Source organism: Giraffa tippelskirchi, chromosome X (genome assembly GCF_054371585.1).
Source record: "Giraffa tippelskirchi isolate mGirTip1 chromosome X, T2T-mGirTip1v1.2.pri, whole genome shotgun sequence".
Taxonomy (NCBI): Eukaryota; Metazoa; Chordata; class Mammalia; order Artiodactyla; family Giraffidae; genus Giraffa; species Giraffa tippelskirchi.
This window is the reverse complement of record NC_137289.1, coordinates 141,949,498-141,963,044: the sequence shown is the minus strand read 5'-3', so window position 1 is coordinate 141,963,044 and position 13,547 is coordinate 141,949,498. Positions and strand designations below refer to the sequence as shown.

The 13,547-nt window shown below is 42.3% G+C and overlaps 1 protein-coding gene across 8 annotated transcripts in view; it reads right to left on the bottom strand.

Moving 5' to 3' along the window:
• The window catches only part of ASB11 (ankyrin repeat and SOCS box containing 11), a 43,520-nt gene that overhangs the window by 12,205 nt on the left and 17,768 nt on the right, over positions 1-13,547 (bottom strand). For 4 of the 8 annotated variants that reach the window (XM_081565289.1, XM_081565287.1, XM_081565286.1 and 1 more), the window contains 4 exons: positions 12,203-12,310; positions 9,103-9,253; positions 5,815-5,949; positions 2,140-2,331 (listed from right to left, as the gene is read on the bottom strand). In XM_081565289.1, the coding sequence (XP_081421415.1) occupies positions 2,140-2,331; positions 5,815-5,949; positions 9,103-9,253; positions 12,203-12,310 (586 nt within the window). The remainder of the gene's footprint in view (positions 1-2,139; positions 2,332-5,814; positions 5,950-9,102; positions 9,254-12,202; positions 12,311-13,547) is intronic. The other 4 variants (XM_081565290.1, XM_081565292.1, XM_081565294.1 and 1 more) reach the window with 3 other exon arrangements.

Genomic DNA, 13,547 nt, shown 5'->3' with positions numbered 1-13,547 from the left:
GCATCAGCATCACCTGGGAGCTGGTGGCCATACAGAGTTTGGGGCCCCACCCCAGAGTTCCTGAATCAGAATCTGCATTTTAAGGAGATTTCCAGGTGATCTGTAAGGACTGGAAGCTTAAGAAGCACTAAAACTATAGACACAAGCCTCCCACTTGGAAGGTATAAAGTATACATGATGTGGGGGTGGTTTCACAAAATGGATCTGGTGAGTGAAATTAAAGTTCCCCATTAGAAATTGTTTCAGAAGATTCAATTGATTCAGAAGATTCAATTTGATTGTGGCATCAAAGCATTAAGAGTGCACACTGGAAATATGGTTACCAAAGGGGAAGGAAGGGAGAGATAAATTAGGACTGTGGGGTTAATAGATACATACTAGTATATATAAAACAAGAGAAACAATAGGACACACTGTGTAGCACAGGGACCTACACTCAATATTTTATAATAACCAATAAGGGAAAATAATCTGAAAAAGAATATATGTATACATGCGTGCTAAGTCACTTCAGTCACATCCGACTCTTTGCAACCCTTTGGATGGTAGCCCACCAGGCTCCTCTGTCCATGAGATTCTCCAGGCAAGAATACTGGAGTGGGTTGCCAAGCCCTCCTCCGGGGGATCTTCCCGACCCAGGGATCAAACCCACGTCTCTTACATCTCCTGCACTGGCTGGTGGGTTCTTTACCACTAGTACCACCTGGGAAGCCCATATATATCTATATCTATATATACATATCTATATCTATACACGCTGCTGCTGCTGCTAAGTCGCTTCAGTCGTGTCCAACTCTGTGTGACCCCATAGATGGCAGTCCACCAGGCTCCTCTGTCCCTGGGATTCGCCAGGCAAGAATACTGGAGTGGGTTGCCATTTCCTTCTCCATATTTATACATATATATGTGTTTATATATATATTTATATATATATTATACATATCTATATTTATACATGTATAAATCATACGTATATATATATTCATTTGGCTATACACCTGAAACTAACATGACATTGTAAATTAACAATATGTGTATGCACGCAGTCATGTCTGACTCTTTGCAACCCCATGGACTATAATCCACCAGCCTCCTCTGTCCATGGAATTTTCCAGGCAAGCATACTGGAGCAGGTTGCTATTTCCTTCTCCAGGGAATCTTCCTGACCCAGGGATCGAACCCGAGCCTCTTGTGTCTCCTGCATTGGTAAGTGGGTTCTTTACCAGCTGACTCACCAAGGAAGCCAAAAATCCATAATACTCCAATAATATTAATAATAAGAGTGCAAGTTAGAATCTTAGTTCTTAGTTAGCATCCTAGTCCTGCATTTTAGTAGCTGTGTGACCTTCTGAAAGCCCATCTCTTTGTGCTCCTCTTTTTTCTATTTGGAGCTGGGTTAAAGCACAAGTTACCATAAAGTTCTCATAGCTTTAAGGTTTTGAGAATTCGGTGAGATGCATCAATGTTTATTTGTCTGACACATGGAAAGCTGAATAATTACTATTACTTTAATGGTCTCCTGAGCTACAAATGCTTGGGAGAGGCTCAGACAGTGTTCTCTTTTTATGGGGACATAGCATGGTTCTCTGTAGAATCTGGGATATCAAGCTTTGTAGAAGCCCGCCTTCCCTCCTCTGGCAATTAGAGATTCATTAGCCCACGGTGGATATAGGTGTGGGGCAATGGGGAGCACAGATTCACCGACTCCCTGAGCTGGAGAATAGGCAAACAACTTCACCATTTAGTCCAGTTTCTGAAAGACACACTCTGTCCACTTGACCACATCTAACTCAAACTTTTCTCATTTCCCCTAAATTGCCTTCAAGTATTACAAAGCAGTCTGCTCCATCATGTGCTTATGCCAGGATACATGGGGCATTTCTACCTTTTTAAGGTGAAAACAAATTTCTCTCTTTTCTTGTTAATGCACAAACAAAGCCACATACCAGGTGTATGAAAATGTCCCTTTGTTATAAGTGACAAAATCCCGTCTGGCAATGCTAGAACTCGCCCCCTCCCATGTGCCACTCCCAATTAAAAAGAGGGAAAGGAAATAGGTAAGAGAGTCTACAGGGAGGCAGGAAGGAGAGAGAGTACATGTGTTTGTGGAGGAGAAGTGGATGCCCAGCCCTTCCTTACCTTCCCGGAGCAAGAGTGCCTGCTCTACGCTGCTCTTTGGAGCTGCCAGATCAAGTGCGCTTTGGCCCTGGGCATTTTTGCATTTGAGGTTAGCCCCGTAGTCTATCAGCAGGTGGATGATTTCCACACTGTTCTGCTTGGCGGCAGCATGGAGAGGGGTGTCCAGCCACTGACCGTGGTTAACACTGGCTCCTTAAGAAAGCATATGACCACAATTGAACACTACATGTTAGTGGAGAAACCCAACGAGCCTGAAGTATGCTAGCTGTCCATAAAGACATCTTAAACGCCACGACGTATTTGACAAATCTTTGAAAATATGTGACTGAAGCCTAAACCCTCGGCAATGCCTACTAAGACTGTTTCCAAATATTTTGACGAGAAAAATATTGAATAATGGTACTTTTATCCTGGAGAAGGAAATGGCAACCCACTCCAGTATTCTTGCCTGGAGAATCCCATGGACAGAGGAGCCTGGAGGGCTACAGTCCATGGGGTCACAGAGTTGGACACAACTGAGCAACTGGCACACACACACAGTATCTCATAATGAACAGACATTTGCATACCCTATGACAAGCACTTTGTATCAGATATTGTGTGTGTTTATTGGTCGCTCAGTTGTGTCCTTCTCCAGGGGACCTCCCTGACCCAGGGATTGAACCTGCATCTCTTACGTCTCCTGCATTGGCAGGGGGGTTCTTTACCACTAGCGCCACCTGGGAAGCCTCTAGTAGAATGGATAAAGACACTGCACTATATAGATACACATTATGTATTACTCAGCAATGAAACTGAACATCTACAGCTACTTGTAATAACATAAACATCTTACAAATACAGTTGAGCAAGAGAAGGCAGGTGCAATATTAAACATATTATATGATGCCTGTTACACAAAATTTAAAATATGTAATCTAACTAAACAAAATTCTGATTATTAATGAGAACTTAGGTGGTAAAATTAAAGGGAAAAGGAAAGAAATCATTACCATAAAGGACAAGATGCTAATAACTTTTTCGAAGGAGGTAGGGAAGGTATAGTTTTGGGGAGATGTTGAGAAAGTCATTTCCTAGGCAGGTTGATAAGAAGTCTAGGGGTCCCCACGGAGAGAGGGGTCTGGAATTCTCAAGGAGGAGAAAAAGGACCAACTTTTTTTCCCTCTGCATTCCTTAGTCTTAGTCAAATACACAACTCAGTTTAAACTCTGTACTGCTGCTGCTGCTGCTGCGTCGCTTCAGTCGTGTCCGACTCTGTGCGACCCCATAGACAGCAGCCCACCAGGCTCCCCCATCCCTGGGATTCTCCAGGTAAGAACACTGGAGTGGGTTGCCATTTCCTTTTCCAATGCATGAAAGTGAAAAGTGAAAGTGAAGTAACTCAGTCGTGTCCGACTCTTAGCGACCCCCTGGACTGCAGCCCACCAGGCCCCTCCGTCCATGGGATTTTCCAGGCAAGAGTACTGGAGTGGGGTGCCATTGCCTTCTCTGAAACTCTGTACTAGGGATTATACAACCATGTATCCAGCTAGAGGACAGTTTCTCCTTCCTGAAAACCTTCTGACTAATCCTGATATCTTAGAATGTATATTATGGGAGTGGGTCTGGAGGATCTTTCTATTGTCAAAGGCTAATCCTGTTATCCTTAAGTGTAAATTATGGGAGTGGGTCTGGTGAGGTCTTTACAACCTCCAGACATTCTTTTGATTCAGTGTAATAATTAATTAGAAAATATATAATTCCATTGCTAACACTAGCAAGAGGGTACTCTTTCTGCCCCCTTCTGATGCGTATGTCAGAAGCTTTCTCTATCTCCTTTATACTTTAATGAAACTTTATCACGCAAAAGCTCTGAGCGATCAAGCCTCATCTCTGTTCCCAGATTGAATTCTCCTCCTCCAGAGGCCAAGAATCCCGGCTGTCTTTTTGTGGTCCAGCAACAACCTTTCATTGTCACAAGGGGAACTTGTCTTTGAAATGTTTTATATGTTTTCATGGGTTGGGTTGCAATGGCAGTTGTTTATTACTTTAAGTTACATATTTTCATATATGCACGCCTTGCTGTGTGTTATAGTTTGAGAAGTTGAAAAATAAAAGATGTATTTTTAGTAGTAAACTATTGGCAACACTTTACATAAGATTAGCTAGTTCAGCTTGGCACAACTATGTGAAAAACCATTTGTCATTAACTAATAAAGATGAAGATGTCAATTTAAAAAAAAGATATTTTTAGTCATTTTAAATGCTTTACTTGCTTTCCTATAGGAACTGTGTGACATTCAAAATTAAATATTTGCAGCTCCTTTTAGTAGCTATTTTGTTTTTTGGCAAAGGACAAAGTTAAGTTTATTTAGTATTTATACTAGGATTTACTGGAATCAAAAAAAGTTTTATGAATTAATATAGGGAGTGGTAAATGATAGGGAATTAAAAAAAAGACAAAAATCTCGGAGAAAAAAATTCCTATTTAAAGGTTCTTACTATAATCTGTACCTTTATGGAAGTGGCTAAGTTTAGGGAATCTTTAACCAAATAATAGTTTCAAGACCTTTTACTTTTCCTTGGACTCTCAGTTTCTGTATGTCTTTGAGAATTTAAAAATGACTAAATAATTCAGCAGGAATGATCTAAAGTATTCTATGGGAAGTGTCTGCTAAATTAAAAGACGCTTGCTCCTTGGAAGAAAAGCTATGACAAAACTAGACGGCATGTTAAAAAGCAGAGACATTATTTGTCAACAAAGGTCTGTCTAGTCAAAGCTATGGTTTCTCCAGTAGTCATGTACAGATGTGAGAGTTGGACTATAAAGAAGGCTGAGTGCTGGAGAATTGATGCTTTTGAACTGTGGTGTTGGAGAAGACTCTTCAGAGTCCCTTGGACTGCAAGGAGATCCAATCAGCCCATCCTAAAGGAAATCAGTCCTGAATACTCATTGGAAGGACTGATGCTGAAGTTGAAGCTCCAACACTTTGGCCACCTGATGCGAAGAACTGACTCGTTGGAAAAGACCCTGATGCTGGGAAAGATGGAAGGCAGGAAGAGAAGGGGACAACAGAGGATGAGATGGTTGGATGGTATCAGCAACTCTACGGATGTGAGTTTGAGCAAGCTCTGGGGGTTGGTGATGGACAGGGAAGCCTGGCATGCTGCAGTTCATGGGGTTGCAAAGAGTCAGACACAACTGAGTGACTGAACTGAACTGAACTGAACTGATCCTCCTGGTAACCACATCTGGATATCCCTCTGGGGAACCATCTTCTGTGATTCCCAGCTCCTCTGTTTCCAGCGAAGCTCAACCACCGCAGTGCAGACTGAAATCTCGGCCTAAGCCAATCTGGTCAGGGTATTCCCTTGGCCACCATGATTGGTTCAAGATGGGCATGTGACTCAAAAAGAGCCAGTTAAATACAACTGGTTGTTTTCCCCTGGGATTTATGGGAAAGAGACTCTTGCTCTCCCTTGAGGCCACCAAGGAGAACCACACCAGGTAAATGGACCCAACATCAAAGGAAGCACAACTGAGAACTACAGACACTCATCTCTGAAGTTCCATTTTAAGCATTGAAACATCAAATGCTGTCAGAATTTTGTCCAGCCTGACAAGAACTTTGTCTCTGAAGCCATGGAAAAGCAAGATTATTCGGTTCTTCTCATGAAAAGACTACTGGAAGTTACCTAATTCTAGAAGCTTCTTCACACAGTCAAGCCTCTGGTAGGTGCAAGCCACATACAAGGGAGTTCCGAGGTGAGGCACTTCTTGGTCAATGTTAACGTTATTTGCCAGTAGAATCTCCATGCACTCTCTATTACCTGGTAGAACACGAGAAAACCTCACTCAAGTAAGGAAAGTATTAACTATTCACAGAATTGTAAGATTGGTTATCCGGAATGGGCTTTAGAAACAACCCGGATTTTTTTTGGTAGCAGAAAAAAATTTGGAAGTGGGGGAAATCTTAGAAATTTCCAAAATAAAACCATTAAAAAAAAGAGCATGCCCATGCATCCCCCACTGAAATTCTTCCTCGCAGCCTTTGAGGTACCTCCAACCAAACCAAGGGTTCCAAGGAATACAGATGAAATCACTCTCTATAATAAGTCCCTGGTTTACAGGCAGAGGCTACAAGACCCAGGGGGACAAATGACTCATGCTATTATTACTCTGAAAAGCCAGTGCTCAGATCCAAGGCCCAGCCCTGACCCATCCCTCTCCATCACAAATCTCTCCTCCTCTTCTTTGCCCATGCATGTAAGATTGGGTGGATGGCCATGCCATGCACCTCCTTATTTTGGTTAACCTGGAAGACTCCTGTGAGAATTAATAAAAAGCTTCAAGTATAAAATCTATTCAAATGAACTTTAGTGGCTAAGGTTAGTGGCTAACAAGAACTATATAAGCAAGCAATATCCTTTGAGAGTTGGCCCCATTAATAGATAGACATGATTAATTTGAAGCATATGAATGATCTGTTTGGGAGCAATTGCTTCTGAGGTATTGATGGGAGTTTTACAAAGAATTTGTTCTTTTTTGAAGGTTTAAATGTTTCCTGAAAAAAAGTCTTATTGTTGATTAACTTAACCAACCTTTTCTTTACAGATGACATAAAAGTAAGCTTCATCAAGCCTACTTGATTTATCACAAATTCTGAATTAAGCATAATTATGCATTAAAACCTATAAATAAAGATTCTGCAAATACAAAACTATTTGTTCAACTAAGTAATTTTATACCTGGATTATAGCATTAATCTGTCAAAGTACTGACTCAGACTGACCACCCCCCTCCACTTGTTCATAGAGGTTTAAAGCTGTAAGAATTCAGAAATAATATCTAATCAGGACCTAAAACTGCCTGGTAAATACAATGCATCTAATAAACATTTTAAAATAATTCCTGTCCCTTTTTTTTTTACAGAAGAAACTCAATCTAGCTTGAGTTAAATTTAAGTATACTCAGGAAGATTTTTAAAAATAATTATATAAAAGTCAAATGATTGGCACTAATACACTATCTAGAATAATAAATTTGCTATTTGTTCTTCTGTTCTGTGGACACTGGTCCCTAACATGTTTTTATGACACAGAAAAAAATGTGAGGGGACACATGAACTCATTGTTTATGATAAGCATATATATATGCATGTATACATATATGTCACACACATAGATACCAAGCACTCCATATATAGCCATCTAAACACTGCAGAACTACTTAATTCAAACCATTCCCAATATTTATCCATTTTAAAACTTTTGGATGGAAATGAAAATAATAGATTAAATTTTACTTCAAATCAAAATTTAAAACATTTTAAACACTTTTATTTCATTTCCAAAGTAGACTATTTGCCTACAACTTAAAGGACTTACTTTAAGTTTGAGAAATAATCAGCATCAATTATTAATTAAGAAATGTTTATCAAATATGTATAGGACATCAATGCCATAGAGATTTTGCATTGAGATTTGGGGATTTTTGTATCATTTATTGTGTGTGTGTGTGTGTATGTGCGCACACGCGTGCGCACGCTCGGTCATGTCGGACTGTTTGCAATCCCACAAACTGTAGCCCACCAGGCTCCTCTGTCCATGGGATTTTCCAGGCAAGAATACTGGAGTGGGTTGCCACTTCCTTCTCCAGGGGTTTTTCCCGACCCAGGGATCAAACTCAGTCTCCGGCACTGCAAGAGGATTCTTTACCACTGTGCCACCTGGGAAGCCCTATCATTGATAGTAATCCTCTGCAAAAAAAAATAATAATAATTTTACCAAGTGAAAGGTTTAACAACGTAGGACAAATCTTTCACTACTGCCTTTTGAAATACTTCAATCCTCATTATACCAGCAAAAATCACTGTTCTACAATGTTCTAACTTCTCCATTGTATTTCTTTTTAATTAAAATTTTTAAAAAACTTTGGCTGTACTACACAGCTTGCAGGATCTCAGTTCCCTGACTGAACCCGGGCCCCAGCAGTGAAAGAGCTGATGCCACCTAAGCACTATGCCTATGCCACTAATGAACTCCCTCCACTGTATTTCTGATCTCAATATAAGAGAACATCTCCACTGATGGTTAACAGAAATGTTGTTCTTTGGGTATTACCTCTGACAAATGGTGTTGGCCTTTCAATGGCTCTTCTTGTTCATGTTTAGTCTATGCACATAGTTATCTATTTGGCTGAGTCAGGTCTTAGTTGTGGCATGCAGAATCTTTAGTTGCGGCACATGGATCTAGCTCCCTGACCAGGGATCGAATTCAGGCCATCGGCACTGGGAGCTCAGAGTCTCAGTCACTAAAACACCAGAGAAGTCTCTGCACATCGTTTTCTAATTCCTTAATTTTACTCTTTCCATCATTTCTATGAGAATATAGAAATTTAGAGTCCATTCAAGGTTTCCAATGGCATGCTTTTTAAAGCTGGAACTTTTTTTCAAGAACTAATGCCCTTGAGAGCCATCAGCTCATCTAGAATATATTGCTTGTCGTGGACAGTCACCTTTAATCTTCCATTAGAGAAACGATTAGCCTGGGCTTTCAGACACTTTCACAATGAACTTTATGGTCGTGGATGATGTTTTATGGGCTTTGGTGCATGAGCTGTTCTTTTCTAGTGAGGACAGAGACAGAAACACAGCACAACTCATGGAAGTTACCCCTGTGCGCTTAACTCCACCAGTTCCCACCGAAACACCAGCAAAGAGCCTCAAGTAAGGCCAACTGAGAGACTGAGCCCAGGAAACAGGACGTCTGAGGCAGCCAGCCATCCCCAGTTCTAAGAAAAGCTATGCCATTCCCCGGTGTTATTTCCTATTGAAGCTACTGCTGTAGGATTAACTAAGCCACACCTAGTCTACTGGTGAAGAAGGTCTGGGAGATCCTTGCAAGGTGAACACTCTACCCTTGATTCATGCAGACTGAAGGGAGTCCCTCAATGTTCTGTGTGTGATGTGATGCCTCACTTACCTCTCTTCACTGCCTCGTGGATGGGTGAGGCCAGGTGCACCTCAAGCTGGGCCTTGGCGCCAAACTCCAGCAGCACGTTCACACACGCAGCACTGCCACTGCAGCAAGCATTGAAGAGGGGCGTGGCTCCATGAACTGTCACCCCATTGACCTAACAATGGGCAAAGAGAGAACCAGACAGCTTGCTCTTTCTTTCTTTCATCTCCCAGTGTGCATTTCTATGTAACTGCATGGGGAAACGTGCCATGCTGGTCAATGAGTGAGACAACTCTATGTCCTTACAGTATTGTGTTTTTTAGGTACCAGTAGTCTATCAACTGTCACCTATAAATAGCATCACAAGTGGGGCAAAAGGGGACAGTTTTTTAAATGTATTCAGAGGTACTCTAGAGCTTCTTAGGAGCCTCCTGGCTATTGAGGAGTGGTCCTATATTGTGGCGTAGAACACGGTCTCTGGAACAACTATGGCTTGTGTTCAGATCCCAGCTCTCTTTTCTGTGCTCAGAGATCTTGCTTGGGATAGTAACCTCCAGTGCCTGGGTTTCCTAATCTGTAAAATGAGGACCATAAAATAAATGACCTCATGAGGTTATTGGGTGGATCAGCTGAGTTCCTATATGTGAAACACCTAGAACATTGCCTGGTGCCCAGTAAGCATTCAAGAAACATTTGCAACAACAATTATCTCCACTTTCCATTCATATGGAGCTGACTCCCCCTCCCAATCATGAACAAACACATCAGGAATGAAAAGTACTAGAGAGATCATCTAGCGTAAGGTCCCAGAAATCTGTGCTTACAAAAAAATCTCCTCAGTGATTCCTGCATAGTTCTTTCTTGCCACAGATTTCCTTTCTGGTCTATTATAATCCACACAAATTGCATATGCCAAAATGACTCCTGAAGAGATTGTAACCAGGCAAAATACACAAAGAAAATAGCCACCAACATGGTGTCTTTACACAGATGTAAAGAACAGTCTTTTGGACTCTGTGGGAGAAGTCGAGGGTGGGATGCTATGTGAGGATAGCACTGAAACATGTATATTATCATATGTGAAACAGATCACCAGTCCAGGTTTGACGCATGAGACAGGGTGCTCAGAGTCGGTGCACTGGGATGACCCCTAGGGATGGGATGGAGAGGGAGGTGGGAGGGGGGTTCAAGATGGGGAACACATGTACACCCATGGCTGATTCATGTCATTGTATGGCAAAAACCACTACAATACTGTAAAGTAATTAGCCTCCAATTAAAATAAATAAATTAAGTAAAAAAAAACAAACAAAAAACACCATGGTGTCTTTAACCAACCTCAGTGCCTTCCAGGGATTTGAGAGGCCTGTGAGAACAAGCACAGCTGGAAGGCATCTTTGAGTATTAGCAACAGATTGGAAAGAACATTCTGGAATCAAGGCATTCAGTGGGGAGAGTCTGATAAGGTTGAAATATAGGACAATGAGGGTTGAATGCCAAACTATTTTGCCTCAACAACTAAGGATATATGCTTGTGATCAATGGGATCCTAAATTGTTTTGTTTCAGAAACAAGATATTTCCCCACAGTGCCAGAACAGCCCCAATTGAATTGGAGAGTTAAATAAGATACTAAGATGGCAGAGACAGACAAGGACAGGGGCAAGTGTAGGTAAATTCATACACTCTAGGGATTCCTGGGATGTTGTGATTAATCAGATGGGGAGATGGAAGGATGAAGATGACTTCAGGTTTGGGGCTGCAAATCCAAGAGGAGGAGCCAGTCTTAGAGAGAAGATCACGATAAGCATAGTTTCAGATGCACCTAGTTCAAGGTACCCATGGAACTGCCAATTCTGAGGAATTTTCTATTGATAAATCAAGCTTCTCTTATTCCTCTCTTATTCTGATGTAAATGTTAAATAAGATAATATTTACTGACTGTTCCCTCATGAGACTGCCAAAGACAAGAGACCACATTGTTCTCCTTTCTTTGCCCACAGAACCTCCAAGAGGCTCCTCAATTTTCCACCTGTGACTCCAGTCACCTAGCTTGACAGGAAATGGCCCCCACCCAACCTTGCCCTCAAAGAAGCACAACCTAATGAACATACACAACCACTGTGGCATCAGGAAAATCACTTTGCCTAAGGACGACTGTTATATTCAGTTCTACAAGTGGAAACCCAACTTCCATATAAAATGCAAAGACATATCTTCATTAAGCACTTAAAAACATCACGGTTCACAAAGAAAAGAATACAAGGGCTGAGTTTAAAAATGAAATTAACATCAAACAATATCTGGTGCTAATGCAACACTGTAATTCATATCCTCCAATAAAAATTTTTAAAAATCAGTATTTGGTAACTAAATAAAGGTCACTGAGATTTTCACAAGCATTAAATTCATAATTCTATTCTGACATCTGTACGACATACAGCCCCTTAGTCACTCCTTGAAAAGGAGAGAATTTTAAAATAAAGTTCACTTTGTACTGATTTTCCATGGTACTATTTTATTACAAGCTCATTTAGTCTGCTAATTTTGCTCAATAAAAATCGTTGTGGGTGTACAATGCTGAATTAAAAGTGGGTTTTGTTCTTTTAAAGGTTTTTAAAATAAATTTTCCAAGATCAGTTTTAAAATGACTTTCATTCAGGCTTGTTTTTTTTTTTCCCAAGTTAGTATCAGTTTTGAATGAGTTCTGTGAATTACCTCATCTGAACATTTGCACAGGGACATAGAGGCCGTAGCTCAGTCGGTAAGGAATCTGCCTGCAATGCAGGAGACTCAGTGTCGATTCCTGGGTCAGGAAAATCCCCTGGAGAAGGAAATGGCAACCCACTCCAGTATTCTTGCCTGGAGAATCCCATGGACAGAGGAGCCTGACAGGCTACAGTCTGTGGGGTCGCAAGAGTTGGACAGAACTTAGCAACTAAACTACTACTACTAGAAGAAAGGAATATACCAACAGTATTTTCCTGACCATCCAAGAACATGCGTCCAGATGGGCCAGGCCTGCACACCCCACTGCAGATAAAGCGCATTCTGGAAGGTGATGGGTCTTTAGGGATTAGGAGTTGTCCCAGGGCACCAAACCCGCAGGCAGGGATGCTACTCACGTGGGCACCGTTCTCCAGTAAGGCCTTAGCACAGGCCACGTGTCCTCCAAGGCATGCCTCATGGAGAGAAGAGACCCGGTTAATTGTTACCAGGTTCACATTGACGCCCTACAATTTGGAGAGAAGTGGGTTAAGGGCTGTGTCAGCAGTAAGAATGAAAACAAGGTTGTGGGTCTTGTTGGTGAAGTGTTCACAGACTGCAGATACCATCTAGAGAGGAGTAGAGGTCATGACCAGGGAAATCGAAACATGGCTAGGAGCCTCTGATTCACTGATTTCAGCAAAAGTTCATTCAGCACTCTGGACTGGGCGATGTGCCAGCATTTGGGGCTTCAAAGCTTATAACACGGATCTCTCTCCTCTAAGAGCTTAGTGGGGAGACAGAAATGGTGGTGGGGTGGGGAAACCCAGCCAGAACACTGCTATTCATATATTGGCTGCAGACCTTCCACAGCTAAAGACTTGACATGCACCCTGTTTGGTAATCAAGGACTTTCTGGCTCCCTTCTTCCCCTCATCTTGTACTTCTTCCTTCGTCTTCCTCGTCTACCCACTTCCCCTTTCTTCCTCCGCCTCTGTCACGTGTGGACTCTTTCTGATCCAGGTGGCAGAGTCCTAGGGTGGGAGGTACAACTGGATTTGGCACAGAAGGATGCCGCTCAGGCTCAAGAGTAGTCAGTAAAGCAGACAGTGCTCCCAGGATCCCGAGCCGTAGTAGCAGTGATGCTGACTGTCACACCTCCACTGACACTCATCTCCTTCCTCAGATCCCAATATCTATGCCCAGTCCTAGCACATCTGCCCTCCCCATCCTGCTGTGCTCCACTTTCCTCCCCTTGGAGTCCATGTGAGAGATGCTAGGCTCAACCTAGCTACCAGCCTGTGCTGACTTCATGCCCTGATTCTATTTTTGGGGGGGAGGGGCACTGCACTGTGGCATGTGGGAACTTAGTTCCCCAACCAGGGGCTGAACCTGCGCCCTGTGCTCCCTGTATTGCAAGTACGGAGTCAGCCACTGGACTGCCAGGGAAATCCCCATGTCTTGATTCTAACAACTTAGCCCTTACCGCTTCCCCGTGATCACCACTGTTAGTCTGTAAAAGCATTTAGGTTCTGCCAGGACCCAGTCAAGTTGTGCTTTTGATTTCCTGCCTCATAACCGACCTACTGAAACCCTCCGAAACCTAGTGCATGATCCTGAATCCCAAAGCCCAATCTGTTCCGATCCCTCTTATCAGACCTCCGTGGTGCTGGCTGCACCCCTCTGGTGGCCAGCAGCTGGGACTGCCCACTGTGCCTCCCTGGTCTGTCTAAGTTTATGTCCTGAATGTGACCTCATTACTCC